This window comes from Cetorhinus maximus, chromosome 5 (assembly GCF_964194155.1).
Source record: "Cetorhinus maximus chromosome 5, sCetMax3.hap1.1, whole genome shotgun sequence".
NCBI classification, from domain to species: Eukaryota; Metazoa; Chordata; class Chondrichthyes; order Lamniformes; family Cetorhinidae; genus Cetorhinus; species Cetorhinus maximus.
In genome coordinates this window covers 34,266,176-34,293,432 of record NC_135883.1, presented here as the reverse complement: position 1 = coordinate 34,293,432, position 27,257 = coordinate 34,266,176, and the positions used below count along the sequence as shown (strand labels likewise).

The window sequence follows — 27,257 nt, the reverse complement described above, 5'->3', positions numbered from 1 at the left end:
TGGATTTCCAGCATCCGCAGTTTTTTTTGCTTTTATCCTTTCTTTTCCACACTGTCTTGTTGCTGATTGAGGACAGCAGAGACCAACCCGTTTCTATGGTACCGCCACCGACTCCCATCATCCCTCGCTTCAGGAGGAGGCGGGGCTTTTCATGAAAAAAAACAAAATCTCGCGATAGTTCCCCCTCTTTTCTCGGCCGCTCTTCATTCAGGTCGGTGAGGGTTTCTCCGGGCTCCGCACATTTCCCTCAAATTACGGTGCCAATCTGCCCGAAATGGACGGACGAACGTCGGGGAGCGGGCGGTGGGGAAGAGATGGCTCCGATTCGGGCACTCGCGCGGGCGGATGGCTGCTGTGAGAGCGGGGGTCCGGGGGTTTTATTACATGTCAGGTGGGGGAATGGCGGACCGGACTGAGTCTGCGCGCGGCGGCCTGGAGTGGAACTGGGCCATGCGCTTGGGGCCGGGAGTAGTTGGGGGGTGGGGTGCTGCCGGGCTCGCGATCGGAGTCTCGGGCTCGCGATAGGGGTCCCGGGCTGCGTTCCATCCTGCTCACCCGGGGGAAAGCCGTACAGTCCCCAACTCTTTCCCGCCGCACCCCCTGCTAGCCGGGCTCGCGATCCCAGCCCCGGGCAGCGTTCCATTCTGCATAGGCCGTGGCCGCATCAACCTTCATTCCCCCCTGCCCCGGGGTTGTAAAGTAGTCTTTCTGCATGGGCTGCCAATGTGTTTAGCGGCCCATCTGCGCCTCCCCCGGATCGGTACCTGCGTTAAAGCCGACTGAACCGCCCCAGGCTGACGCCCGCTGCCGACATGCGGGTGTTCTCTTGCTTATTTACAGGCGCGGTGTCTTTAAAAACAGTGGCTGATTGCTAGTTTTCTCTTTCTGATCAGAGACGGGCCATGTTCAGTAGCAGCGCCAAAATCGTGAAGCCTAATGGCGAAAAGCCAGACGAATTCGAGTCTGGCATCTCCCAGGTAAGTCAGAACCGTTTGCAAGATTCTCGACTTGAAAGTCTTCTGACGCATGCTAAAATGGAATTCCTGTTTTAAGTCCTTAGCTCAGCCTTTGTATTGAGTCGATGGTCAAATGCTATTAAAATATGAGCTTACAGTCATAACGGCACAAAAGGAGGCTATTCGGCCCATCACTGCAGAGCAATCCAGTCAGGCCCTTTGCCCCCCTCAATCCCCATAGCCCAGCAATTGCACATCTAATTTTCTTTTGAACTTATTCATCTTCTCCACTTTCACCACACTCGTAGACAGAGTTCCAAGCCATTGTGACTTGTGTAAAAAAAAATGTTCCTCAACATCCTCCTGGAACCTTTTGCCTAAAATTTTAATCTGTCCCCAAGTCTTTGTACCATCAGCTAATGGGCACAGCTTGTCTGTCTACTTTATCTAAACTTGTCGATCTTGTACACTTCTATCAAAATTTCTCCTCTGTCTTTTTGCTCCAAGTTGTCGGTCAGTTGACACCTTTTGGTCTGCAAGGCTGCGTGGTTATAAGAAATTTCTGTTATAGAACTGCATGAGATGGGTTCTTGACTGTTAATTGCTTCGACTTGTAGGCTCTTCTGGAACTTGAAATGAACTCTGACCTGAAGGCTCAGTTACGGGAGCTGAACATTACAGCTGCTAAGGTGGGTTTCCTATAAAATCATCTTGACGTCTATTTCTTGTGCTCGGAAAAGAGAATAGAATGTTTTAATATTATTAAAAGTTCTTTGCAGTTCATGTTATGCAATTACCTTGAGGCATTTTTTAATCCAGAGCCATTCCGTGCATTAGGTCTATGCCATATTGTAAATCAGAGCGATCCAACGATAATCCCAGTGCCCTGTATTATTTTAAAATGCGCACAAGTCTAAATTGATAGCTAATACAAAGATAAAAGCAAAATACTGCGGATGTTGGAAACATGAAGCAAAAACAGAAAATGCTGCAAAAATTCAGCAGGCCTAGCAGCATCTGGAGAGAGAAACAGTTAACGTTTTGAGTCTGTATGACACCTTCTTCAGAGCTAATGGCTAATACCCTTGACTCACCAAGCAGAGGCAATGGTCTTTCGATATTGACTGTCAAAACTTCATAATTTATGTTGTTAACCGTTCCTGAATTTTAAAAAAAATAGTTTTGGTTTATCCATTCTTTTCTCTGACATCCTTGTAAATCTAAGCTCTCTTTTTTATCTTATTTATAATAGTGTGGTCCGAACTGCACATGCGATTCTGACTGATGTAACCAGTGTTTTGTACAGGCAGACTTGGTCTCTACGAGGATTGTAACAGAAGCCCAGTAACTTTTTAAAAAGATATTCAAACTTCTGTTAATAGCTGAAAGGTTAACACAAGATGCCACGTTTTAAGACTTTTAATATAATATCAGACTCAAAATGCTATTGACTAAACATATTTGTAGGCAACCTATACCTTAAACCAGAGAACAGAACTTTGCCCTTTTTATATTTAACACAACCGAAAAAAATACCCTTCACAAGTATTCTTTACACTGTCCTTTAAGTAGACTTTCAATTCTCCCAGAATCAGTCCAAAATGATTTTTAGCTTCAAGGGTTTACTTCCAATGTTGTCCTTTCCCTGCCTGGAAACCTTTAACTCCAGAACGATCTTTTCATGTTTTACTGGAGACTTTTCCCCCTTGCTAAAGCTAGGCAAATCCTCCAGCCTCGTTTTAACTCCCCACAAATTTTGTCTTTCCAGTCAGAGCGTGAGCTCACTTCTGAATCCTGGCAGACTGAATGTGTCTGAGTCTTCAGCGACCTTAGAAGCCCTTTCCCTCTCCTTGGCATTGTAAATTACATGGACCTTGTATCCAGGTAGAAATGCTTACTGGCTATCCTTGGGACTTCAACACACACTTATCTTGGAAGTGAATGGACAGTTTAAAGTAAAACTGTTTACAACCTGACATTCTGGGACTTTAGAGACTCTCAGTCTCTCCACTGTTAGCACACAGGCTGCTGCTGTCATCTCCAAGTGTAAACATCTTGCACCTTCTTCCCAGTAAAATAATTTGGTCTCCTCTTTAAAACTCTTCATCAATCCAACCACCCAGGCTTGCTGTCAGGCAGACTTCAGAAAGGTCACATGACCACTTCATTTTACTGGTCCCAAAAAAAAGCAGCAATCATATAAACTTCAGTGTTTCATGTTAAAAGTAAATTGGCAAGATTTGTTGCAGGGAATATTTTTACCTGTTCATATTATCATGTTTGTAACTTGGAGATTGTAGCTGTGCATATTTGTCGTTGAGGTCACTTTGTGGTTTGTGGCTTTTTTTGTGTTCCCTAATTTCGTTCCCTATTTTCCTGAAGATGTCACTCCTTTGTGAGGGTATGATTCTACAATTGTGGTTGCCCTTTATCTTCCAAATAGCCATTATTTGTAGGGAGTTGGAGTGAGAGCTGACTGATCCACTGGACTTGGTTTGGTTTGTTGTTATTCCATTTGGGATTTAAACCATCAAGAGCGAGCTCACTATGGGCGGTTTCAATACTGATATTGTTGTAATTTTATGTCATTAAAAAGGCCAAGGGGTAACCTAATAGGTGTTTAAAATTATGAGTGGTTTTGATAGAGTGGATGCAGAGAGATTGTTCCTTCTTGTGGGAAAGGGTATAGCTAGAGGCCAGCAATATAAGATGGTCGCCAAGGAATCCAATAGGGAATTCAGAGGAGAAAAAACTCCTTTACCCAAAGAGTTGTAAGAATGTGGAACTCTCAACCTCAGGGAGTGGTTGAAGCAAGCAGTAAAGATATATTCAAGGGGAAACTAGACAAGCATATGAAGAAGGGAATAGATGGTTATGATGGTAGGTTTAGAGGAGAAAAGATGGGAGGAGACTTGAGTGGAGCATAAACACCAGCATGTCCTGTTAGAGCCAAATGGCCTTTTTTCTGTGCGATATTAGGAAGTTTAAGTTTCTGTTGTCAGGTATTCAGGTACATTGGGTGAGTTTTCCCCTTTTTCTGGAACATTATCCTAAGTGTCAAATGACAAACAGATGCAAAACTATCCAACAGCTAATTAGCAAGAAGTTGGGAAAATCTGATTCCTTTCTCTACTGCACCAGAAATTGAAAATTTGAGGAGCTGCCCAAGGTATTGTCGAAATGTAGCAGATTGGTTTGCTGGACCAAAACCAGAACATGACTGCTGTTCATAGGATTTTGACTTTCACAAATGATTCCAGCATCAAACTGCTGCATTGATTGGCACAGAAATATTTTGCAGCAAACATCTTGGTTTGCATGCTGTTTATCATATTCATTATTTGTTTTGTTGGACCTGTGAATATAGACTGTTCTCTTTGGAAGTCTTAATTGAGTCCTCAAGTGGTTTCTGCTGATATCTTGGCCTTAATTTTTCAGGTTTTTTCATGCTGGACAGCAGGAATCTAGGTAGTGAGCTTCTAAATTTAATTTGAATCAATTCTCCCCTATTACTGGAACTGAAAGAGCTTCCACTCCCTCAACATCATTGATGAGAGACCAGAGGCAGTAAATCATGCAGTCATTACCTGGTATCCTGATAGGGGGTGTTATGCCTTCATTGTGCAGCAGTCTGCTGTGCCAGCTTCATTTGAGCCACAAACACAAGCAAATAAGTGTAGCTACTTGACCACAGCGGCTAGCTGCTGACCAAATTGCTAGTGATGTGTGCATGCGTTGTGCACCAAGTGTGCAGCTTGCATACGATGAAAGCCATGATGCCACACAAAATACAGCAGCCCCCTGACAAGTGGAAAACATACTTCTGCTGCCCGGACTGCTGTGCAGGAGTCCTGCAGTACGTGTCAGAGCAGGTGACAGGATTTGTGGTAGTCGACTATATGCTGCAGAACTTTGTCATCATGAGCAGAAAACCCTTGCCACCAGCCATATAGCAAGCAGCTCAGAAAGAGAAAAGGAGGCAACCTATTTCTGAAGAACTCCAGAGTGCGATACTAGTAATTGAAACCCTAATTCCCCATTCACCAACAGCCCAATGCCTGACCTTGCCTCCGTCAACTTAACATCATGATGTCTGCTCAGTTGCTGCAAAAATAAAAGCCAGCATTAAATATTCCAAACAATTTATAAATGAAATTTTGCCATATAGCTTAGTGTGCCAGTGAGCATTGTGCAATCTGTTGGATGATGTGTCTTTCACGGTTGAATAGATGTGTGCAAGCTCTGTGATATGGGTATGAGCTTTACAACAGTGTCAAGGCTGAGGTGAAGCATTAGAATGTAAAATATGAGTCCTAATTGATAGAGATTGTTGGTAGGGGACAATTTGAGCAATGCCTGTGGTTAATAATACAGTTGGCAGGATATGGCATTTGAAGATTCATTCACTGACCGTAACCGATTGTGAGAGGTTAATTGACTTTCTTTTGGCACGGTATCCAGGCCCTTGGCATTGACCAGCATTTTCTGTGTTTATTCCCCTTTAAAACTATGCAGGCTAGCTTTAACTGGTGCTAGCTGCTTAATCACTAGTTGGACATTGAAATAATCGAAATGAGCAGCATTGCAATCTACAGGCATTGTGATCCTCACACCCGTTTTAAGTGTTATTGGATTTAGCTCCAGACTCTTTATACTGTTACTCAGATATTTTTGGGCATTTCAAATTTGGTTAAATCTTTAGTGAAATGGGTGGGGATGTTTTATTATATTTCAAGGTGATTTTTGAAGGCAAGTTCTCTTCCATTCAACGCAATATACATAGACTTATAGATGTTTACAGCACAGAAGGAGGCCGTTCGGCCCATCGTGTCCGCACCAGTAAACAAAGATCTGACTACACTAATCCCATTTTCCAGTGCTTGGCCCATAGCCCTGGAGGCTATGGCAACTTGAGTGAATATCTAAATACTACTTGTATGTTACGAGAGTTTCTGACTCAACCACCCTTTCAGGCAGTGCGTTCCAGACACCCACCACCCTCAGTGAAAGAAATTCTCCTCAACCCTCTTAGCTTTATACCTCTTATCTTAAATCTATGCCCCTGGTTATTGGCCCCTCTACTAATGGAAAAAGTGCCTTCCTATCCATCCTATCTATGCCCCATATAAATCTTATACACCGCCATCAGGTCCCCTCCCAACCTTCGTTGTTCCAAGGAAAACAACCCCAGCCTATCCAATCTTTCCTCATTGCTCAGACCCTCCAGCCCAGGCAGCATCTTGGTAAATCTCCTCTGCACCCTCTCCAGTGCAATCACATCCTTCCTATAATGTGGTGACCAGAACTGCATGATCCAGAGCAAACACATCCTTCCTATAATGTGGTGACCAGAACTGCATGATCCAGAGCAATCACATCCTTCCTATAATGTGGTGACCAGAACTGCACGCAGTACTCCAGTTGTGGCCTAACCAATGTTTTATCCAGTTCCAGCATAACCTCCTTGCTCTTGTATTCTACGCCTCGGCTAATAAAGACAAGTATCCCATATGCCGTCTTAACCACCTTATCTACCTGCCCTACTACCTTCAGGGATCAGTGGATATGCATACCAAGATCCCTCTGATGTCCAGTACTTTCCAGGGTCCTACCATTCATAGTGTAATCCCTTGCCTTGTTAGCCCTCCCACCTTGCCTTGTTAGCCCTCCCAAAGTGCATTATCTCTCACTTTTCGAGATTGAGTTCCATTTGCCACTGCTCTGCCCACCTGACCAGTCCATTGATATCTTCCTGTAGTTTCTGACTATCCTCAGCACTATTTACCACCCTACCAATTTTCTTGTCATCCACGAACTTCTTGATCATACCCGCTACATTTAAGTCCAAATTATTTATGTACACCACAAACAGCAATGGTCCCAGCACCGAGTCCTGCTGAACCCCACTGGAAACAGATTCCCAGTCACAGAAACATTCCTCTACCAACACCCTCTGCTTTCTGCCTCTCAGCCAATCAACTCAGATGATGCTCTTACATAAAATAGCCTGCCACACATTCAAAGTTGGGGCCCATGCATGAGGCTTAGCCAATTTGTAAATTACCAGAGGGTAGCTGGCAGCATGGCCATGTGTCAATGCATTCGAGAGCAGAGGTGGCAAAGTAAGAGTAAACCCAATTCAAATAGAGGCCTATTGCATAAATTCTGTGTCTGGCAACTATGCTTTTGCAGCCTATTCTTTAGATTAATTGTTCTGCAGTATTTGTATTAAATATCAATTATGAAGCAGAACAGCCAATTGCCAAATTAAACATCTTATTCAAACTAATTTACAAATTTGCCTATAACTAAAAATTTTACAGCATAAACGTGAAGATGCATTTACTCACATGTATATTGTATAGTTTGATGGTAAAGTTCCAATTAGTGCTTTTCTTTTGCAAAAGTACACTGTTCTAGGGAAAATACTTTTATCAATGTTCTTCTGCTTAATGTGGGGTGGGTGCGGTGCTGTCAGCTTGTTTTTTCAGGTTTCACTGTGTTCAATTCTAAATATTTGAGTAGAATTTTTAAAATGGCTGTCTTTTTAATAGGAAATTGAAGTCGGCAGTGGCAGAAAAGCAATCATTATCTTTGTGCCAGTACCCCAACTGAAGTCTTTTCAGAAGATCCAAGTGCGACTTGTGCGAGAGCTTGAAAAGAAATTCAGTGGTAAACATGTTGTCTTCATTGCACAGGTAAGATCAAATTTTGAACTTGCTGTGAAATTTGGCCTGTATTTCTAGCCTTCCTGACATGAACTTATTAAAATTAATGCTATTTTTTTTCTATAGAGGAGAATTCTGCCAAAACCAACCAGAAAAAGTAGAAACAAGAACAAGCAGAAGCGTCCCAGAAGGTAAATTTCCTTTTTTAAAATTGTTTACATGAATGAAAAAGCACAGCAGAGATAATTATTTGGCACAACGTTTGGTACCATATTATAGATTGATGGGGAAAGCTATCAGAAGAACAGAGTAGACCACAGGTGCAGTCTCTGTTTCCCAAAAAGTGTGATACAGGTGGATATAATGGGGTGAGTTGGGTTAGGTCATTGATTTCTAAGGCTGCTGGTTGCATGTTCGGTTTCACGGAATGCATGGATATGGATCTACACTATGTACCCAATACAACACTTGTGTGTTTTGTATAAATGTGGAAATTTAGTTTAGATGCCATGATTTGGCTCGTGAAGAAAGTGGGATTAATTGAGCAGCTTTCTCAAAGAATCACCGCGAACGCAATGTACTAACCAGAAGGCAAACAAGTAGGTAAGGTGCTAAATGGGTTCCATATTAGCTGCAGGGGAAGAATATCTTGGATAAAGTGTTTTGGAAGCTTGTATGGTTGCAAAGACTAGTAACAAGAATGGGGATTGGGAGTGCTTTAGAAACCAGCCAAGGGCCTCCAAAAAGTTGATTAAAAGAAAAAAAAAAGACCATGAAAGCAAACTGGTGAGGAATACAAAAGCAGATTGTAAGAGCCTTAACAACTATATGAAAAGAGAGTAGCTAAAGTAAACATCGGCCCCATAGAAGCTGAGATGGGCAAAGCTCAGGGTAATGAGGTAATGGCAGAGACATTGAACAAATTATTTTGTCTTCATCGTAGAAGACACATGTTGCATACCAGAAATGGAGGGTAACCTAGGTGCTAGAAAGCCTGAGGAAATTAATGTAACTAATACCACTAGAGGGAAAAGTACTGGAGAAACTTAAAGGATAAACTTAAACCTGATCAATCCCCAGGACCTGATGGTCTACATCCTACAGATCTAAAAGAGAAAACTGCAGCGATAGAGGATTCTCTGGCTATGATTTTCCAAAAGAGCCCTAGATTCTGGAACAGTGCTAGCAGATTGAAAGTTAGCAAATGTCATACTGGTTTCAAGAAAGGAGGTAGAGAGTACACAGACTACAGGCCAGTTAGCCTGGCATCCGTCATCTGGAAAGTGCTGGCATCTATTATTAAAGTAGTTTTAACAATGCACTTGGAAAATCATAGTATGATCAGATAAATGCAACATGGTTTTACCAAAGGGAAATTGTGTTTGACAAATTTATTAGCTTTGAGGAGATTAACTAGTAGGGTAGATGAAGGGAAACCAGTAGCTGTAGTATACTTGGATTTCCAAAAGGCATTCGATTAGGTGCCACTTAAGGTTGATAGGCAACATAAGGGCTTGTGGTGTTGGCAGTAATATATTAGCATGGATAGAGGATTGGTTAATGGGCAGGAAGCAAAGAGTACACATTAATGGGACATCTCAAGTTGGTAGGCTGTGACTAGTGGAGTGCTGCAAGGATCCCTGGGGCCTCTGCTATTTACAATCAATATTAATGACTGGGACAATGAATATTGTATGTTTGCTGGTGATACAAAGCTAGGTGGAAGTGTAAGTTGTGAAGAGGATACAGACTAGCAACAAAGAGATATAGGTTAAGTGAGTGAGCAACAAAATGGCAGATGGTGTATAAATGTGGGAAAATGAGAGATTATTCACTTTGGTCATAAGAATAGAAAAGCACAATACTTTTTAAAAGGCATGAAACTGTAAATGTTGATGCTCAGAGTCTTGGGTGCTTGTGCAAGTAACTTGGGTACAGCAAGCAATTAGGAAGGCAAATAACATGTTGGCCTTATTGCAAGGGGCTTGGAGTATAAGAATAAGGAGGCCTTGCTGCAGTTGTATGTGGCTATAGTGAGACCACACCTGGAGTAGTGTGCAACTTTTGTCCTCCGTATTTAAGGAACAATATAATTGCTTTGGAGCCAGTACGGTGAAGGTTTGCTAGATCAGTTCTTGGGATAAGAGGATTGACCTATGATGAGATTGAGTAATTTAGGTCTTTACTCTGGAGTTCAGAAGAGTGAGAGTTGACCTCATTGAAACACACCAGATTCTGAAGGAGCTTGGCAGGGTATATGCTGCGAGCTTGTTTCCCCTGGCTGGGGAATCTAGAACACAGACAAGCGTATGTGCACGCGCGCACACACACACACACACACACATACAATTGGGATAAGGGGTCGGGAAGGTGGAGTTGAAGCCAGAGATCAGGCATGATTGTATTGAATGGCAAAGCAGGCTTGAGCAGCCGTATAGTCCATGTTTCTATTTCTTAGGTTCTTGTGTGTGAATGGCAGCTGGCTTCCTGTAATATGTATGCTCCAGAAAATGATGGCCAAACATTTAACTTGTCCATGGCAAGGGTCATTTCTAGGCATTAATGTCAAGGAAGAAGTTCAGTGTTTGAAGTTTTCTTTACAAACATTTCAATTGGTAATACCGAGGACCAAATATTCAATTGGCATTAGTATTGCCTTAAGTATCCTATCTAGTCTTGCTGAAGCAGTGATTTTCAAATTTTGTGGGGCATCTTGCAAATAATTGATCCTCAGTCCAAAATTCTCTGTCAACTATCCAAAGAAAAGCATATGGAGAAGCTCTTCTATTAACCTGTTGCAGCATGGTTGATAAAATTCAGAAAATTGAGACTGGAATCTGAGCTTGTGAGCCCTTTCTGGTTCATGAACTCAGTTTAAAGCTGTAAATCTTCATTTGCTGTCAATTTAGCTGCAGGTTCAGCGCAGCACTTGGTGCAAGTTATCCCCAAGAGTGCCGAACAAAGATACATAATGGTTTTAGCTGTTAATGGGTACAGAATACTGAAGAAACGACTGATATTAACTTAATATCACAGTTTAACTTTTTACTGCTAAGTTAATTTAAACTGAATTTTTCATCAAATTCTGTACTTGTAACAAATCCAATTTTTCACTTCCAGCCGCACGTTGACTGCAGTGCACGATGCTATTCTTGAAGACTTGGTTTTCCCTAGTGAAATTGTGGGCAAGAGAATTCGTGTGAAACTGGATGGTACAAGGCTCATCAAAGTTCATTTGGACAAAGCACAACAGAACAATGTAGAACACAAAGTGAGTTCCATGTAAACCCAGAAATGCAGGTGCACCACACTTGTGCAGTTCCTCACTATTTGTTATTTATGAGAAATAGCCTTAAGTTTTGACATGTCTTCCAATGATCCCCTGTTCTAATTTATAGCTAGTGCAAGGAATTCTGTTTAGTTTCTTCTACTATTGAAACCTGTGCTTACTGACACTCACTTGATATTTAATTTGAAACCTCCTAATGTGGGCATCCACAAATGTATGTACTGTGTCAATCTGAGGAGGCATTTGATGTTCGCAAACCCACCCCTAATTTCCCTTAACTCAGTTGTTCACTAGGCTAGTTCAGAGCCAGCTAAACTGCCCTTAAGTCACATATTAAAAGAGATTGGGATCACATTGAAATTATATAGGCCAGATTACATGCATGCCAGTTGTCCTTCCCTAAAGGGTACTAGTGAACCAGATGAGTTTTTGAGAGACCAGACACAACCATTATTGATTACTGATACTGTCTTTATTTAATTAAAAAAAAATCACCTGGTGTCCAGCTGAATATTTATAGTGTGTGCTCTTGGTTGGGGAAATTACGAATGAGCAGAACTGTGACACCTTTTACACATCTAAATTAACTTGGAAAAAGTTACTTTGAAGATGGTGAGTTTTGTAAATATTTTGAATATCTAGAACCGTGGAATTTTCTATTAAATGCAGTCTTTTTGACTGAGTTCCAAACACTGAAGCTTAAATGTTGTGGTGCGGAGTGGGCTTTGCTTTATTCCTGATCTACGTGCTACCCCTTGGCGACATGATCTAAAAAGATGGTTAGTTTTCACATATGCTGATGTCACCCAGCTCTACCTCCTCAATCCTTCCATTGTTGCTAAACTGCCAGACTACTTATCTGACATCAAGTATTAGATGAGTTGAAATTTTCTCCAGTTAAATATTGGGCAGACCAAAGCCACAAATCCTGTTTCCTAGCTGCTGACTCAGTCCAGCTTCCTGGCAACTGCCTGAGGCTGGACCAGACTACTCACAACCTTTGTGTCATATTTGACCCTGAGATGAGTGGCTGACCACCTGTCTCTGCCAACACTACTTCCATTTCCGTAACATCACCTCATTCCATCTCAGCTCATTTGCTGCGGAAGCCATCATCCATACTTTTGTTAGCTCTAGGCCTGACTATTTCAGTGCACTCCTGGCTGGCCTCCCGCAACCATCACCCCTGTGCTAGTGGTGTACATTGGCTCTTGGTCAAGCAACACTTCATTATTTACAAATTCCTCCATTGCCTCACCCTCTCTAGCTCTGTAATCTCTTTCCAGCTCCACAAAGCTCATATAATTCTGACCCCATAAGCATGCCCCACCATTGGCTGTGCCTTAAACTACATAAGTGCTAAGCTTTGGAATTCTCTCCCTAAATCTCTGCCTCTTTCCCCCTTCAGATACTCCTTAAAATCCATCTCTTTGACCAAGCTTTTAACCATCTGCCCTAATATCACCTAATATGGCTTTGTGTCAAATGCTCCATGAAGTTTCTTGAAATGTTCTGTTATAAAGGCAAGGTGCTATATAAACACAAGTAGGTGTTACCTTGGGCTGTCAGGTGGAAGGAGTCCAAGTGCCTGGGCCAGGCTAGCCTAATGTGCAGAAACACCTCAGCTCCAGTTTGGGCTAGAGAAATCTATATCCACTCTGTATATCCAGTAAGGAGTATGCACTTCCTCCATTGTGGGGACACACTCTACTGGGTCAAGGCATGAGTTTGTGAAGGTTAACTAGTTTAAACCTCTTCGGCTTCAAGAAAAGATCATTTCTTAACTTTATTGCCTGAGCTGTACTGTCCATTAATGCTTTAGTGTTATTTGGAATAGGAAGGATTCTATTTCCAGTGACTGGTCTACTAATTCAGGTGCCACTGTTGTTAGGTTGGCTGGTTAGTCTTAGACAAGTCCACAATACTTTACCATTCTCAGGAATTTGGTTACCAAATATGTTACAGTTGACTTGGTTCTGAACTTCTACCTACATTTTTTAATCTGAGAGACCTTTGTTGTGTTCTTTAAACCATCCCCACCACTCCAATCTTTCTCTATCTACACCGAGGAGGGTTACCACTATTTGGAAGCTACCAACCAATAGTATGTGTTTAAGCCCAAGTGCTAAGCTACTAGGAATCTCTTCAGTTCTTCATTCCTTAAAGTACATAACGTACCTTCAGTGCCAACTAATGTTAGTTAATCGCTTTGGGTGCAGCACTGCTGTTATTTTGTACAGGAGACATGAGGAAAGGCTTCTGAAAGAATTTCCTACAGAACTAAACTCGCATATTTTAATTTTTTTAACTAATTGTTTTGGGATCTGATGTACAATTTTTTTTCCTTTCTAGGTGGATACATTTTCTGCTGTCTACAAGAAACTAACTGGCAAAGATGTTGTATATGAATTCCCAGAGTTCCAACTGTAAATTGTACAGAATGGCTTAAATAAAAAAAATTGGTCATATTTCTCTTTGTAATTGTACTTTTGTTTTTAAGATTGCAAAGATGTTTGGTTCCTCTCCTTAATTGAATTAATTTCTGTTCATTCTGGTTGCATTTGGTTTCAACTTATTTTAACTCCCAAGAGGAACATTTCCATGTTCATGTAATGCAAAGTATGTACTTAAAAAAACAAAAAACAAAATGCAGTATTTGTGGCTCATGCAGTTAAGTTTCTGGTCAATTTTGAACCCAAAGATGAAGTTGGTGGGGTTTCAGTGATGGCAATGCCGTTGAATATCTTGTTGGAGATGGTTATTGCCTGTTCACTTGTGCAACATGTATGTTTCTCACCACTTGTCAGCCCAAGGCTGGATTTCAAGAGTAAGGCTTCCAGTTTGAAACAAGAGTCTTGTTCTAGATATTGCACATTTCAATAGCTCTGTTATACAAAGGTCAATTGCAAAGTGAGCGAGATGTAAAAACTGTGTATTCCTGTCAGCCGTAATGAATGTAGTTACTCTGTTTTGTTTAAGCCCCAAACAAAAGGATGCTAGTTGCGAAGAAGAATCGTATTAGACTCAATGTTTCCCTTTTCAATTGCTGCCAGACCTGAGTTTTTCTCGCATTTTCTGTTTTATGTCAGATCTCTAGCATCCATTTTGATGCTAGTGTCTATTAAGGTGATGTTTCTGCATTGGCTTTCACCCTCAGTTCCTAGGTTCTGAGGATCTAATGTTTTGCCATTGGTACTAATGCAGACAGCACAATTTGGAGCAGTTTTGTGACATTCGCACAAGTATACGTGGGCATATTATGACTGGTGGTTGTAACAAAGTATTTGAGAAAACTTCAGGCAAGTTTTACTCTCCCTTTTGCTTTCGTCCCCTGAAAACAGTGACTTGTGTATAATTGCTTTAGGAGCTGAAACTTATTCACTCTTGAGTGGTCATTCTTCCATTGTAAAGTTTAGTGTATTTGGAAACAGATAGGGTTCAACTGAACTGCTAGAAAGTTAATGATGATGGATAGGAATAATTTAGATGGGTTCAGAGAATCGTAGGATGATTTGCTATGAGTCACAGTGTAATGCATTGCATTCTGTGTCTCTGTTCTCAGAGTACCATCTTCCACACCAGTGCTTCAGGCACTTTTCTTTTTCCTCCACTGTGGGGCTCATGTTCCATTTCCTGCACTTTTAAACTCGCTCCTCACCAGAACCACAATAAGGTCCTCTGTCCATCCCACTACATTCAACAGATTAGCCTCTGCCATCTCCAATTTGATGACATTACTGAGCACATCTTCATCTCCCATCGTTTTAGCATTCCAAAGGGGTCATTCCCTCTGCAATAGCCTGCTCCACTCATCACCCTCTTTCTGTGGGAAATGCAATACTTGCCCTTTCATCTCCATTGTTATTGTCCAGATCTTCATAAACTCCTTCCAGGTGAATCGGCAATATTTTGCTTTAGTGAGCTATTTCACCGCCCACAGTGTGCTCGCTGCTATAGTGGGGCGACCAAACTCTGGGTGGTAGCTTTGTCGAACACTTCTGTTCAGTCTGCAATGGGACTTTGAGCTTCCAGTTGCTTGTTACTTTAACTATTTTTTTACCCCCCCCCCGCCCCCCCGCCTCTGCTCTCAACCTGTTCCATTTGAAGCTTGATGAACAGCATGTCAACTTGTAATCTTAGTTTGGGCACCTTCCAACCCTTCACAAACTCGACATAAATTTCAATAACTTAAGGTGCTAACCACCACACTCATTTTCATGGACAGAAGGTGCTGATAATGCTTCTGTTGCAACCACTTACACCTCTGGACCTGTTTTTCTCCTTGGCAGGTAAAGGTGGCACTGAAGAAGGACTTGATTCTTCCTATGTTAATTTTCCTCCCCTTGTCTGGTTTATTCCAATTTATAACTGCAACTCCTCATCCACCTGTGCCCTCCCTCACCCTCACTTTCCTGCCCCATACCATCAACTTTTTTTACTATGGTCGTTCAGTTCCTTTACACTTCCATCATCCTCTCAATGGCTTCTAGGTTCTGTTTCTCAGCTGCAAGTCCCCATCCACCACTACCCTCCTCTGCCTGGCTGAACCTGATACTGCATTGAACATCCTGTCCTTCTAACTCCACTACCTTCCTCCAAATAAAATATGTTGTGGGAGCTCACTATACCTACCTTTTCATGGAATATGTGGATCATTCTTTGTTCCAGTCCCACTGATATATTCCCTTGCCTCTTTCTGGTACCTTGATTTGGTGCTGCTTCCTACTGGAACTGAAAAATTTCATTAACTTTGCTTCCAATTTCCACCCCAGTACTTCTGACTCTCACTGACTTCCCTATCCCTTTTTTTTTTCTTTTTTGGGATATGCTGTCAACCAATCTCTACAGTTACATTGAATACATTTCCATACTGCTTCCTGTAAGGACAGTATTTAATTCTTCCACTTTTTTCCCAACTCTTGTCACATCTGTTCTGATTTATGCTGCCTTCCACACCAGTGCTTCCAATATTTCTTCCATTTTTATCATTGATGATTTCCCTCCACTGTGGTGGATGGGGCACTCAGCCTTGTATGTCCCATTTCTCATACTTCTGCACTCGCCCTTTTACCCCCTATCCCGGAAGCATGATGGGTCCCATTTTCTGCTCACCTTCCACTCCAGCAGCCTCCATGTTCAACAAATCATGCTCCATCACCTCTAACATAATACTACCGCACATCTTCCACTTTCAGCATTTTGAACTAACCATCCCCCCTGCGATACCCTGGCCGCCTCCATAGTAACCCTAATGTCTGCTATTTTTTCCACTGCACCTCTCCGTGCAAGTCAAGGCACCAAGCCCTCCTTCCAGGTGAAATAGCTATTTACTTGTACTTTCAATATAGTGTACTGCATTTGCTGCTCACCTTGTGGTGCTCCCTACATTGGGGAGACTAAATGCAGATGTGATAACTTTACTGAACTCTATATTCAGTCCACAATTGTGACTCTTGAGTTTCTGAGGTCACTTATCATTTTAATTCTCTGTCCCATTCTGACCTTTCTATCCTACGTCCCCTACCCAAGTGGAAGCTTTTTGTATTCGTGGATCACTTTGCTGCATATTATCATACAGCCCCAGTTCCAGTGACACTCAATGGGAGCTCAAGGAACATCTTGTCCTGCTTTCCACCCTATCACAGACCTTTCCTTCCCACCCCCCCACTCCTCTTCCAGTTCCTGCCCCTGTTTAAAACCTATTATGTTCCTTCTCTCCGTTCTGATAAGGTAATTGAACTGAAACATTAACACTCACTCTCTTCAGCTGCTGCCTGACCCGAGAATTTCCAGCATTTCTGTTTTTATTTTTGATTTCCAGCTTCAGTAGTACTTTGCTTGAGATGTCATATATGCTTTGCTTTCCTTTTTGAAGAATGTTTTTCCTTTATGAAGCTCTCGAAAGATGAATGATTTATGTGCCCAAGATGTAGGTTTACAGTGAAAAGTGATTGTTTTGCATAATATAAACCTGAAGATTTGGAAAGAATTTTTCTTGGCACTGTTACATTGGGAAAAATCTCAAATCAGAATGCCAGTTTTGTTAACATTTAAATTAATGGGAATAGTTGTTTCGGCTTTGTAGCCTAGAGGGCCATAAACATGAAGAGCTTTGACTTGGGTTCCAATAATTTGCATGATTATAGCAACTTTAATGAAGAAAGTAACCCATGGCACAAGGTTGTAGGTAAGTGTGGCTTGGGTGTTCTTGATGCTTGAGGCGGAGAAGTAAAATGTGATATTCCTGGTGAGGGGCACCAAGAGAAAGGAGGAAAGAATTGGCAGTGGTTGGGGAATGAATGCATTGTGCACAGTCAACTTGAATTGACTGTTCAATACATATTTGAAAATGATGCTGTCAAATTGATCCTGGCTACCTATTTTAATTCTTAGGATGTGGATGATCGTGATCAGGCTGTTTTTTTTTTTTGCCTGTCCCTAGTTACCCCATGTAGTGTGGACCTGGAGTGGCAGGTTGCAGTTTCTGAGAGTAACCCAGTCAGGATTTTGCAATGATTTGGCATGCCTGTTTTTCTGGTCGTCAGCCCACAAATTACCAGAAAAATTTTACAGAAAATTCAATTTCATAACTTTCATCGTGGGATTTGAACTCATGATCTCTTGAGTTGCTGAGCCAGTACTATAGCCACCAACCCCCTAACCCTGCACTCTGCCAAACTGTACCTACACTCCAAAGTATTACAAAGGGCTCTTGAAAGGGGTTTTAAAAAAAAAGGTATTTGTATTCCTTCTTGTACAAATACAAATAATTGAATCCAAATGTTGGAGTAGATTTTCCAACCAGGCAGTGCTTCATTAGCATTTTGTGGATTCGGATGGTTTGCATAGTTTGGTTGAGAGCTCTCCAGAATCATCTTTATAAGGGATGATGGAGATGTTACTGTAAGGCAGCATATGGAATATTAAAAAAATGTTGGTAGCAAAACCTAGTAGTTGATACAATATATGTAGAGGAGGGACTGCAAATAATTGGGGATTTCTGATGCCGATTTAAAAGTTGACTAAAAGAAAAATGGATTGCTAATTGGATGGAGATTGATCCCTGCCCATTTTTCCACTCTCAGCTGTATGAAAAACTAGTACTATGTAATGAATAAATCCTGAACATGGAATTTAAAAAAAAAAATGGGATGTGAGCGATGGTGATGAGGCTGCATTTAGTGGTCATTCTTAATTGCCTTGAGATGGTGTGTTGGGTCTTCATTTTGAATTATTCAATCCTTGTGATAGCACTCCAGAGATTATTAGTTGTGTTTATTATTGCATTATTTGTTTTGTGGCAGAAATTCGAAGTTGATTGTTTTTCCATGATATTGCTGCTCTTTAGTTAAGATTGCACTGGAGAGAGGTGCTGTAAACCATGGCTCAGTTGGTAGTAATCTCACCTGAGTCAGAAGGCTTGGATTCACTTTCCACTCCAGCACTTGTGCATAATAATCAAGACTGGCACTCAAGAGTACTACACTGTCGGAGTGGCGGTCCTTTGGATGAGATGTTACACTGAGACCCCGCCAGCCCCCTCAGGTGGGCATAGATCTTATGGCACTTGCAGAGAAGCTAGCTGCTGTGCCCTGACCAATATTTGTCCCTTGATCAACGTCACAAAACAGGCTATCTGGGCATTATGACTTTGTTGTTTGTGGAAGCTTGCTTTGTGCAAATTGGCTGCCACATTTTAGGATGTCTTATGACCTTGAAAGGTACCATAGAATTACATATCTGTCTTTTTCTTTTAGCCTTGGCAAACTGCTGCAGTGCATTTTGAAAACTGCAGCCACAGTGCCCTGCTTGGAGAGGGCATGCAATATTGAATCAAATGACATGAGGGGATCAAGTGAACTACTGTCTTGGATAAGACAGTATTAAGTGTTTTTTTTTGCTGTCCAAGACATCACTGGTTTTGAGACTTATTAGTTTTATTTATCTGAGTATTGCATCACATTCTGACTTGAGCCCTGTGGGTGATGCAGACTTTGTGGTATTAGGAGGTAAGCAGTTCAATACTGAATAGCCAGCCTCTTCTGATCCCCACAATGTTTCATACCTATCTGATAATATTCAGAGCGTCACTTGCAATATTTTCTCTCTACGCATCTGCACAGTTACCTCTGGTGTTCCCCAAAGATCTATCCTTGGCTCCCTCCTATTTCTCATCTACCTGAGGGGGCTGGCGGGGTCTCAGTGTAACATCTCATCCAAAGGACCGCCACTCTGACAGTGTAGTGCTCTTGAGTGCCTGTCTTGACTTTCATGGACAAGTGCTGGAGTGAAAAGTGAACCCACAGCCTTCTGACTCAGGTGAGATTACTACCAACTGAGCCATGATTTACAGCACCTCTCTCCAGTGCAATCTTAACTAAAGAGCAGCAATATCATGGAAAAACAATCAATGTCATTTTTTTGAGAAGGCATTTCTGAAAGGAATGTGAAGATTAGGTGCATGTAGATGAGAAATAGGGAGGAGCCAGCTATCTCTAATGGGAAAACAAAATGCTGCTTAGTATATTTCTTTCAGAGACATCTTTGGTAAAAATAAGTGATTTTCCCTGTATGCAATAGTGCCCTCAGGCGGCCATTCTCAATAATGCATTATCAGTGCCACTTGCACCATCTTTGCAGACTGAGTTTATTTTCTATATCTTCGGACACATTTTCTGGCTATGTATGTAATGGTTTCATTTTTCTTTTCAACAGCTACTATAATTTTTAGGGTACTGGATCATTTCACTGCCTCTCAATGGTCTCCAGTTTGTCACCACATATCAACCATAAAATAAGTAAGTGAAGCTGTACGTAACCTCGTGAGAGGTGTTGTGTAACCGAGCCCCCTGAGAATAAATCTGGAATAGAGCAGAAAAGCAAGTATTGTGATTGGTAGATCAGCCGGCAGACAAAACGTCCGTGAATGTTTGAAGCTGAGAGCAGGGGTGAACGGCCGCAGGTGAATTCTGTAATTGAAAAGTTATCCTCTTAAACTTTAAACCTTTATCGTGTAAAATGAACCTACCTGCCTTACAGGCCCTCATTTTTAGTTTTAATAATAGATTACTACATTTAACAATAATTCAAAATCAGTGAATCTTTATTCTTATTCAAATTGTTGATTTGTTCCCATGATCTTCCTGAACTTTTCTTCATTTTAAGATTTGGTTCTATACGTGCATTTTCAGATGAAAATTATGCCTGATGCTGTCTAAAAATTTATTTTCTTTTGATCTTCTTTCTAGACAAACACATGAAAATGTTCTTTATCAGTCAAAGTTCCCATTTGTGACTCCTATCTGGTGCCTCTGACTGGCCGATGCCCTCAGCTCTTTCATCATTTCCATTGCACATCATGATTCATTTTGTTCTAGTATTCTCATATGAATCTTGTGGGCAATGTCAACGAGGGCCAAGAAAGTAGAGTTTCCTAATGCAGCCCTTTGAAGTTTAGCTTTAATAATTTTATTGGTTTGAGAAGAAACCTAATTTCGTCAAAGTTAATTTTCAGCACTTGCTTTTGCCGTGCTAATATAAAGAGTAATTATGCAGAAAAAGTGAAGATGACAAAAATATTAAAAATCAATTTGTTTTCCACATTTCGCCCGTAAGTTACAGTAAAATTCCTGTTATCTGACATGTTCTGTGTATGGGTGGTACCGGTTCATCAAAAGTGCTGGTTAACTATGATGTAAGGTGAATTCCACCTTTTAATCCAAGCAGAAAGCTCCTGATATTGTCCAATCAGTGAGTGGCTGGATGATCTTGCAGTGATGCAGGTGTTGAGGTCTTCTGAGAGGTGTGGGCATGTGCGAATTGAGTGAGTGGCGCCAAGGGAATGTGGTGCTGCAAGAACAGTGGCAGGCTGAGACTGGAGTGAGGGCAGGCCTGCAAAGATAACTACCTGAGAGTTTCACAATTATTAGCGGTTGAATGAGAGTGGCACTGACAGGGAGCATAACCTCTCAGCAACAGGTGTTAGCACCAGCTTCTGAGGGACGAGAGACATCTCCAGCCAAAAATAAACCCAACATAGCAATTCTGGTTACTAGAGTGTGCTGGTTGGTACAGTGCTGGATAACACGTTTTACTGTAAATGTTTTTGGAAGATTTTCTATGGAATGGTTTAAAAACCAGAGGGAGGCATTCGGCTCATTGGGACTATGCCGGTGCTCTGCCAGAAGGATTCCCTCCCCTTTTCCCTGTCGCCCTAAAATATTCCTCTTCTGGTGCTTCCCCCAATTCCCTTTTAGGAAGCCACCATTGAATCATCTTCCATTGCACACTCAAGTGGTGCATTCCAGACCCTTCCATCAACGCGAACAATTTCTATCTACTCTGTCTAGTCCCCTCATGCCTTTAAATACTTTTATCAAGTCTCCTCTCAACCTTCTCTAAAAGGAACAGCCCAGCATAACTGGAAGCATTCTCGTAAATCTTTTCTGCATCCTCTCTCAAGACTTTACATCCTTCCTAATGCTGCCAAGAATTGGACACACTACTCCAGTTGAGGCAGAAACAGTGTCTCATAAAGGTTCATTGTAACTTCCTTGCTTTTGTAGTCCATGCCTCTATGTATAAAGTCCTGTCTACCTTTATTACCATTTTCTCAACCTGCCCTGTCATCTTCGAAGATTTGTGCACATGTACCTTTGGGTCTCCTTGTCAGAATTTTACCCTTTATTTTGCCCATCTCCCTTCTTCCTACCCAAATATATCATTTCACACTGTTTTAAACGTCACCTGCCACATGCTTACTCATTCCACAAGTCTATTTACATCCCCTTGAAGTCTATAAGTTACCTCCTCACAGCCCACATAAAGCGTCATCTTTAAATTTTGAAATTATGCCCTGTACACCCAAATCTAAGTCATTAGTATAAATCAAGAGAAGCAGTAGCTCTAGCACTGACCCCTGGAGAACTCCACCATATATCTTTCCCCAGTCTGAAAAACAACCATTCACCACTATATTTCCTGTGACTCGGCCAACTTCGTATCCATGCTGCTACTAAACCTTTTATTCCACGGACTTCAACTTGTTGGCACGCCTGTTATGTGGCCTTTATCAAAAGTCTTTTGGAAGTCCATGTACACCATGCCAACTGCGTGACCCTCATCAACCATCTCTGTTAACCTCACCAAAAACACACACAGTTGTTTTTCTTTTATTCATTCACAGGATGCGGGCTTCGCTGACTGGGCCAGCATTTATTGCCCATCTCTAGTTGCCTTTGAGAAGGTAGTGAGCTGTCCTTTTGAACCTCTGCAGTCCATGTGGTGTAGGTACACCCATGGTGCTGTTATGGAGGGTGTTCCAGGATTTTGACCCAGCGACAGTGAAGGAACAGTGATCTATTTCCAAGTCAGGATGGTGAGTGACTTGGTGGGGAACTTCCAGGTGGTGATGTTCCCATCTATCTGCTGCCCTTGTCCTTCTAGGTGGTAGTGGTTGTGGGTTTGGAAGGTGCTGTCGAAGGATCTTTGGTGAATTCCTACAATGCATCTTGTAGATGGTACACACTGCTACTACTGTGTGTCAGTGGTGGAGGAAGTGAATGTTTGTGGATGTGGTGCCAATCAGGCAGGCTGTTTTCTCCTGGATGGTGTCAAGCTTCTTGAGTTTGTGGGAGCTGCACTCATCCAGGCAAGTGGGGAGTATTCCATCGCACTCCTGCCTTATGCCTTGTAGACGGCGGACGGGTTCTGGGGAGTCAGGAGGTGAGTTACTCGCTGCAGGGTTCCTAGCCTCTGACTTGCTCTTATAGCCACAGTATTTATATGGCTACTCTGGTTCAGCTTCTGGCCAACGGTAACCCCCAGGATGTTGAAAGTGGGGGATTCAGTGATGGTAATGCCATTGAATGTTATGGGGCGATGGTTGGATTCTCTCTTGTTGGAGACTGTCATTGCCTGACACTTGTGTGGCGAGAATGTTACTTGCCACTTGTCAGCCCATGCCTGGATATTGTCCAGGTCTTGCTGCATTTGGACATGGACTGCTTCAGCATCTGAGGAGTCACGAGGTTTGATAATCATGATTTATCTTTAACAAATCTGCTGGCTTTTCTTAATTAATCCACACTAAGTAATTGTTTTTTGTCCTGGATTATCATTTTTGAAAGCTTTTCCATCACCAAAGTTAAACTGACTGATCTGTAGTTGCTTGGTTTATCTTTACACCCTTTTTTGAACAAGAGTGTAATATTTGCATTTCTCCAGTCTTCTGGCACCAACCCTCTATCTAAGAAGGATCGGAAGATTCTGGCTGGTGCCTCTGCAATTTCCATTCTTGCTTCCTTACCTTCCACTGAGGAGATGGTTCTGGTCACTTATTAACTTTAATACCGCCTCATCACCAATTTTTAGTCCATCTAGTATCTCACTACCTTCTCTTTCACTATGACATTGGCAGCATCTCCTTCTTTGATAAAGACAGATGCAAAATACTCATTTAGTACCTCAGGCATACCCTCTGCCTCCATGTATAAATCCCCTTTTTGATCCTTAATCGGCCCAGCCCTCTTATTACCTTTCTATAGTTTATATGCCTTTGAAAGACTTTGGATTCCCTTTTATGTTAGCTGCCAGTCTCTTCTCATGCTCTCTCCTTCCCTCTGATTTCCTTTTTCACTTCCCTGCTGAACATTCTCAGCCTGGTTATCACTTGTACTATCAACCTAATATCTATCTTATCCTTTTTACTGCTTCACCTTATCCTCTAATCTCTTTCATCGTCCAGGATGCTCTGATTTTGTTTGTCCTACCTTTCCCCTTGTAGGAATGTACCTCAACTATATCTACACCATCTTATTTTTAAAGGCAGCCCTTTGCTGCATTACTGTTTTGCCTGCCAATCTTTGATTCTAGGGTGCTGCAAGAATCAGTGCTTTACCCCCAGCTATTCAGAATCTATATCAATGATTTGGATGTAGGGACCAAGTATAATACTTTCAAGTTTGCTGATGACACAAAACTATGTGGGAATGAGAGTTGTGGGGAAGATGCAAAGTGGCTTCAAGGAGATTTAGACAGGCTAAGTGAGTGGGCAAGAACATGGCAGATGGAATATAATGTGGGAAAAGTTGAAGTTATTCACTTAGCAGGAAAAACAGGAATGCAGAGTATTTCTTAAATGGTGAGATATTAGAAAGTGTTGATGTCCAAAGGGACCTGGGTGTCCTTGTTCACGAGTCTTTGAAAGCCAACATGCAGGTGCAACAAGCAATTAGGAAGACAAATGGTAAGTTGGCCTTTAATTTAAGAGGACTTGAGTATAGGACTAAAGAAGTTTTGCTACAATTATATGGAGCCTTGGTGAGACTGCACCTGGAGCATTGTGCAAAGTTTTGGTCTCCTTACCTAAGGAATGATATACTTGCCATAGACGGAGTGAAACAAAGTTTCACCAGACTGATTCCTGGGATGGAGGGATTGTCCTATGAGGAGAGATTGACAAGACTGGGCCTCTAGAGTTCAGAAGAATGAGAGGTGATCTCATTCAAACATACAAAGTTCTTCCAAGATCTAAAGGGTAGTTGCGAAAACGATGTTTTCCCCGGCTGGGGGCTCTAGTAGCAGGGGACACAGTCTCAGAATAAGAGGCAGGCAGTTTAGGACTCCGACGAGGAGGAATTTCTTCACTCTGAAGGTGGTGAAACTTTGGAATTCTCTACCCCAGAGGGCTGTGGAGGCTCAGTCATTGAGTATGTTCAAGACAAAGATTGATAGATTTCTAAATATTAAAAGCATCAAGGGATATGGGGATAGTGTAGGAAAATGGCATTGTGGTAGAAGATCAGCCATGATTTAGTTCAATGGCAGAGCAGGCTTGAGGGCTCAAATGGCCTACTGCTCCTATTTCCTGCGTTCCAATTTACCTGGGCCCGAAGTGGTCTCACTCCACTGAAATTGGCCTTCCTTCCAGTAAGTATTTTTACTCTGGATTTCTCCCTGCCCTTTTCCATAGCTAATTTAAAATTTCCAATCATGTTCCCTAAATGTTGCCTTACTGACATTTGACCCACTTGACCCCACCCCACCCCACCCCTACCATTCGCCAGCAACATGTCCAGGAATGCCTCCTTCCCCTTTGGGTCAGAAATATATTGGTTAAGAAAATTCTCCTGAGCACATTTCAGAAACTCTTCTCCCTCTCTGCCCTTTATATTATTACTACCCCAGTCTATATAGAAAAATTAAAGTCCCCCATTATCACAACTGTTTTCCAAGCTAGTTGCACTTCCCTATATTTGCCCTGAAAATTTGCTGTTCTATATCTTTCCCACTAATTCGCAGGCTAAGGATACACCCAGTACCTCTTTGTTTCTTAAATCTAACTGAATAGATTCTGTCCTTGACCCCATTAGGATGTCTTCTCTCTCCAGTGTTGTAATATTCTCCTTAATCAATACCACCCCTCTTCCTTTCCTTCCTGGTCATTTCTGAACATCTTGTATCCAGGAATGTTTAGCATCCAGTCCCACCCTATTTTGAGCCAAATTTCTGTTATCACTATATATATATATATATATATATATATATATATCAACTTTATAACCCATGTGGTTATCTGCACCAACCTTATTTACCATGTTAATTGTGTATTTATACACATGCATTGTAAACCTTATTGCACTCCTTCTTACTCTGGCATCGCCTGTACTATAGTGTTGTCTGTGTCTCCCAAATCTTTGTGCACCTTGTATATTCATAATACTACATCCTTGTTCCAGTATAGGTTTGATACTGATGTAGGTGAGATTGAACTATCTGGAGGAATTGATCTGTACTGGACCACGATTGTACTATTTTCCTCCTATTTTTCCATCTATTTGTAAATGCCTTAAAAGGAATTCATTTTTTAAATTAAATTGTTTTTTTTTTTGCTTCCCCTTCTTTCCCCACCTTCCTTTTTAAAAGACATTTGGCAGAATTTTCCGTACCCACTGGTGTCAGGTGTGTTCAGTGGCATGAGTGGACAATAGGGTGAGGTCCAGGATCAACTGGGAGAGGAAGTGGTATCGGTGAGGTAGGGAGGGGGTCATGAAGGTTTTCCGGCGGGGGGGGTGGGGTGAGGTTGGAGTGGTGGGGGGTGGGGAAACAAAGGTATCGGGGGGTTGAGACTGGGAGGGGGGGAACGAAGGTGTCTGGGGGAAGTTGGGAGGGGAGGAGGGTTAATGGGGGAGAAGATGGCAATTGGGGAGGTAGGTGTAAGGAAGGTGAAGGGGAATGAGTGTGGAGAGGGTAAGGAGTCTGGGGGAAGGAAGGAGTGGGGAGGGGGGAAGAAGCAAGGGGGGGCACAGAGTCCGGTGGGGGGTGGGGGGGTGGGGGAGGACTAAGTTGGGGGGAATCTGAGGGAGGGAAGGAGTTCTGGGGGTGAAGGAGTTCCAAAAAGGTAAAGGGTCCTGAGGGGAAGATGTCCAGGTGAGCGTGCAAAGGAGGGCTCTGATGAATCCATGACTGCCTCCTGGGGAGTGAACTGAGGGTGGGTTTGGTACGAGGGAATAGTGAGAATGACTGAGGGCAGAGTGAAGCGGTAGGGTGAGGGTTTGATGGTATCGGTAGAAGGGAAGGTGAGGGTGGTTGGTGGGGACCCTGAGGCAGACACGAACCCTTGGGGCGGGAATGAGGAGGTCGGAGAGGTCAATGTGGATGGGGGTGGGATTTTCGGGAAGGAAGTGAATGTGTATGTTCACATGACATCCACGAAAGAAAAGGGCTGTGGCTGGTAGGTCATGGAGGGGAGGTGGAAGGAGTTTATAGGAGATTCGATAGTGATGGGAAAAAGGAAATGGGTGACTGGGGAGGGGAAAGGATGGGGGAGCGAAAGAAAAACTGTAGCACTACCATGCTGTCTAAATCGAATGTGAAACGAGAGCTGTGGTGGGTGAGATCAGGTGCTGCATGGGAGTGCGATCAGTGGGTGGGTGGAGATGCAGGTCAACTCAGATGGACAACTGAAAGTGAACCCCAGCAGGCAGCATTGAAAATGCTCAGGTCATTGAGGTGAGTGTGATATGGGAAGGATCTGCCTGTGTGGGAGAGTGCTGGCACGAGGCTCCACAAGGCCCTGCCACACACACACACACACTTCTCCCTCCAGAATCACTTGTGGGCAGGCTGCATGCAGCTGAACTGCTAATGGGGGGGATACAGTGGGAGAACTCGCGAAGCCTGTCAATGAAGCTGAAAGACACCATTACACATTATTCAGTGAAAGTGAATATATTTCCAGAATGTAAAGTGACAAAATGTGTTCACCCGTGTAACCAACTGTGACCAGAATTTCTTAACTTTTGAACGCCTTAGATTTATACTTGCTGTCCTGACATCGACAGC

The 27,257-nt window shown here is 42.4% G+C and overlaps 1 protein-coding gene across 1 annotated transcript; it reads left to right on the top strand.

Annotated features, from left to right (window-relative positions):
* The first annotated feature begins 458 nt into the window (after positions 1 to 458).
* Positions 459 to 13,381, top strand: rps7 (ribosomal protein S7). Its single transcript, XM_078541695.1, has 6 exons — positions 459 to 977; positions 1,574 to 1,645; positions 7,511 to 7,654; positions 7,751 to 7,815; positions 10,745 to 10,895; positions 13,266 to 13,381. The coding sequence occupies exons 1-6, from the start codon at positions 903 to 905 to the stop codon at positions 13,341 to 13,343; spliced, it is 585 nt and encodes a 194-aa protein (XP_078397821.1). The 5' UTR covers positions 459 to 902; the 3' UTR covers positions 13,344 to 13,381.
* The last annotated feature ends 13,876 nt before the right edge of the window (positions 13,382 to 27,257 follow it).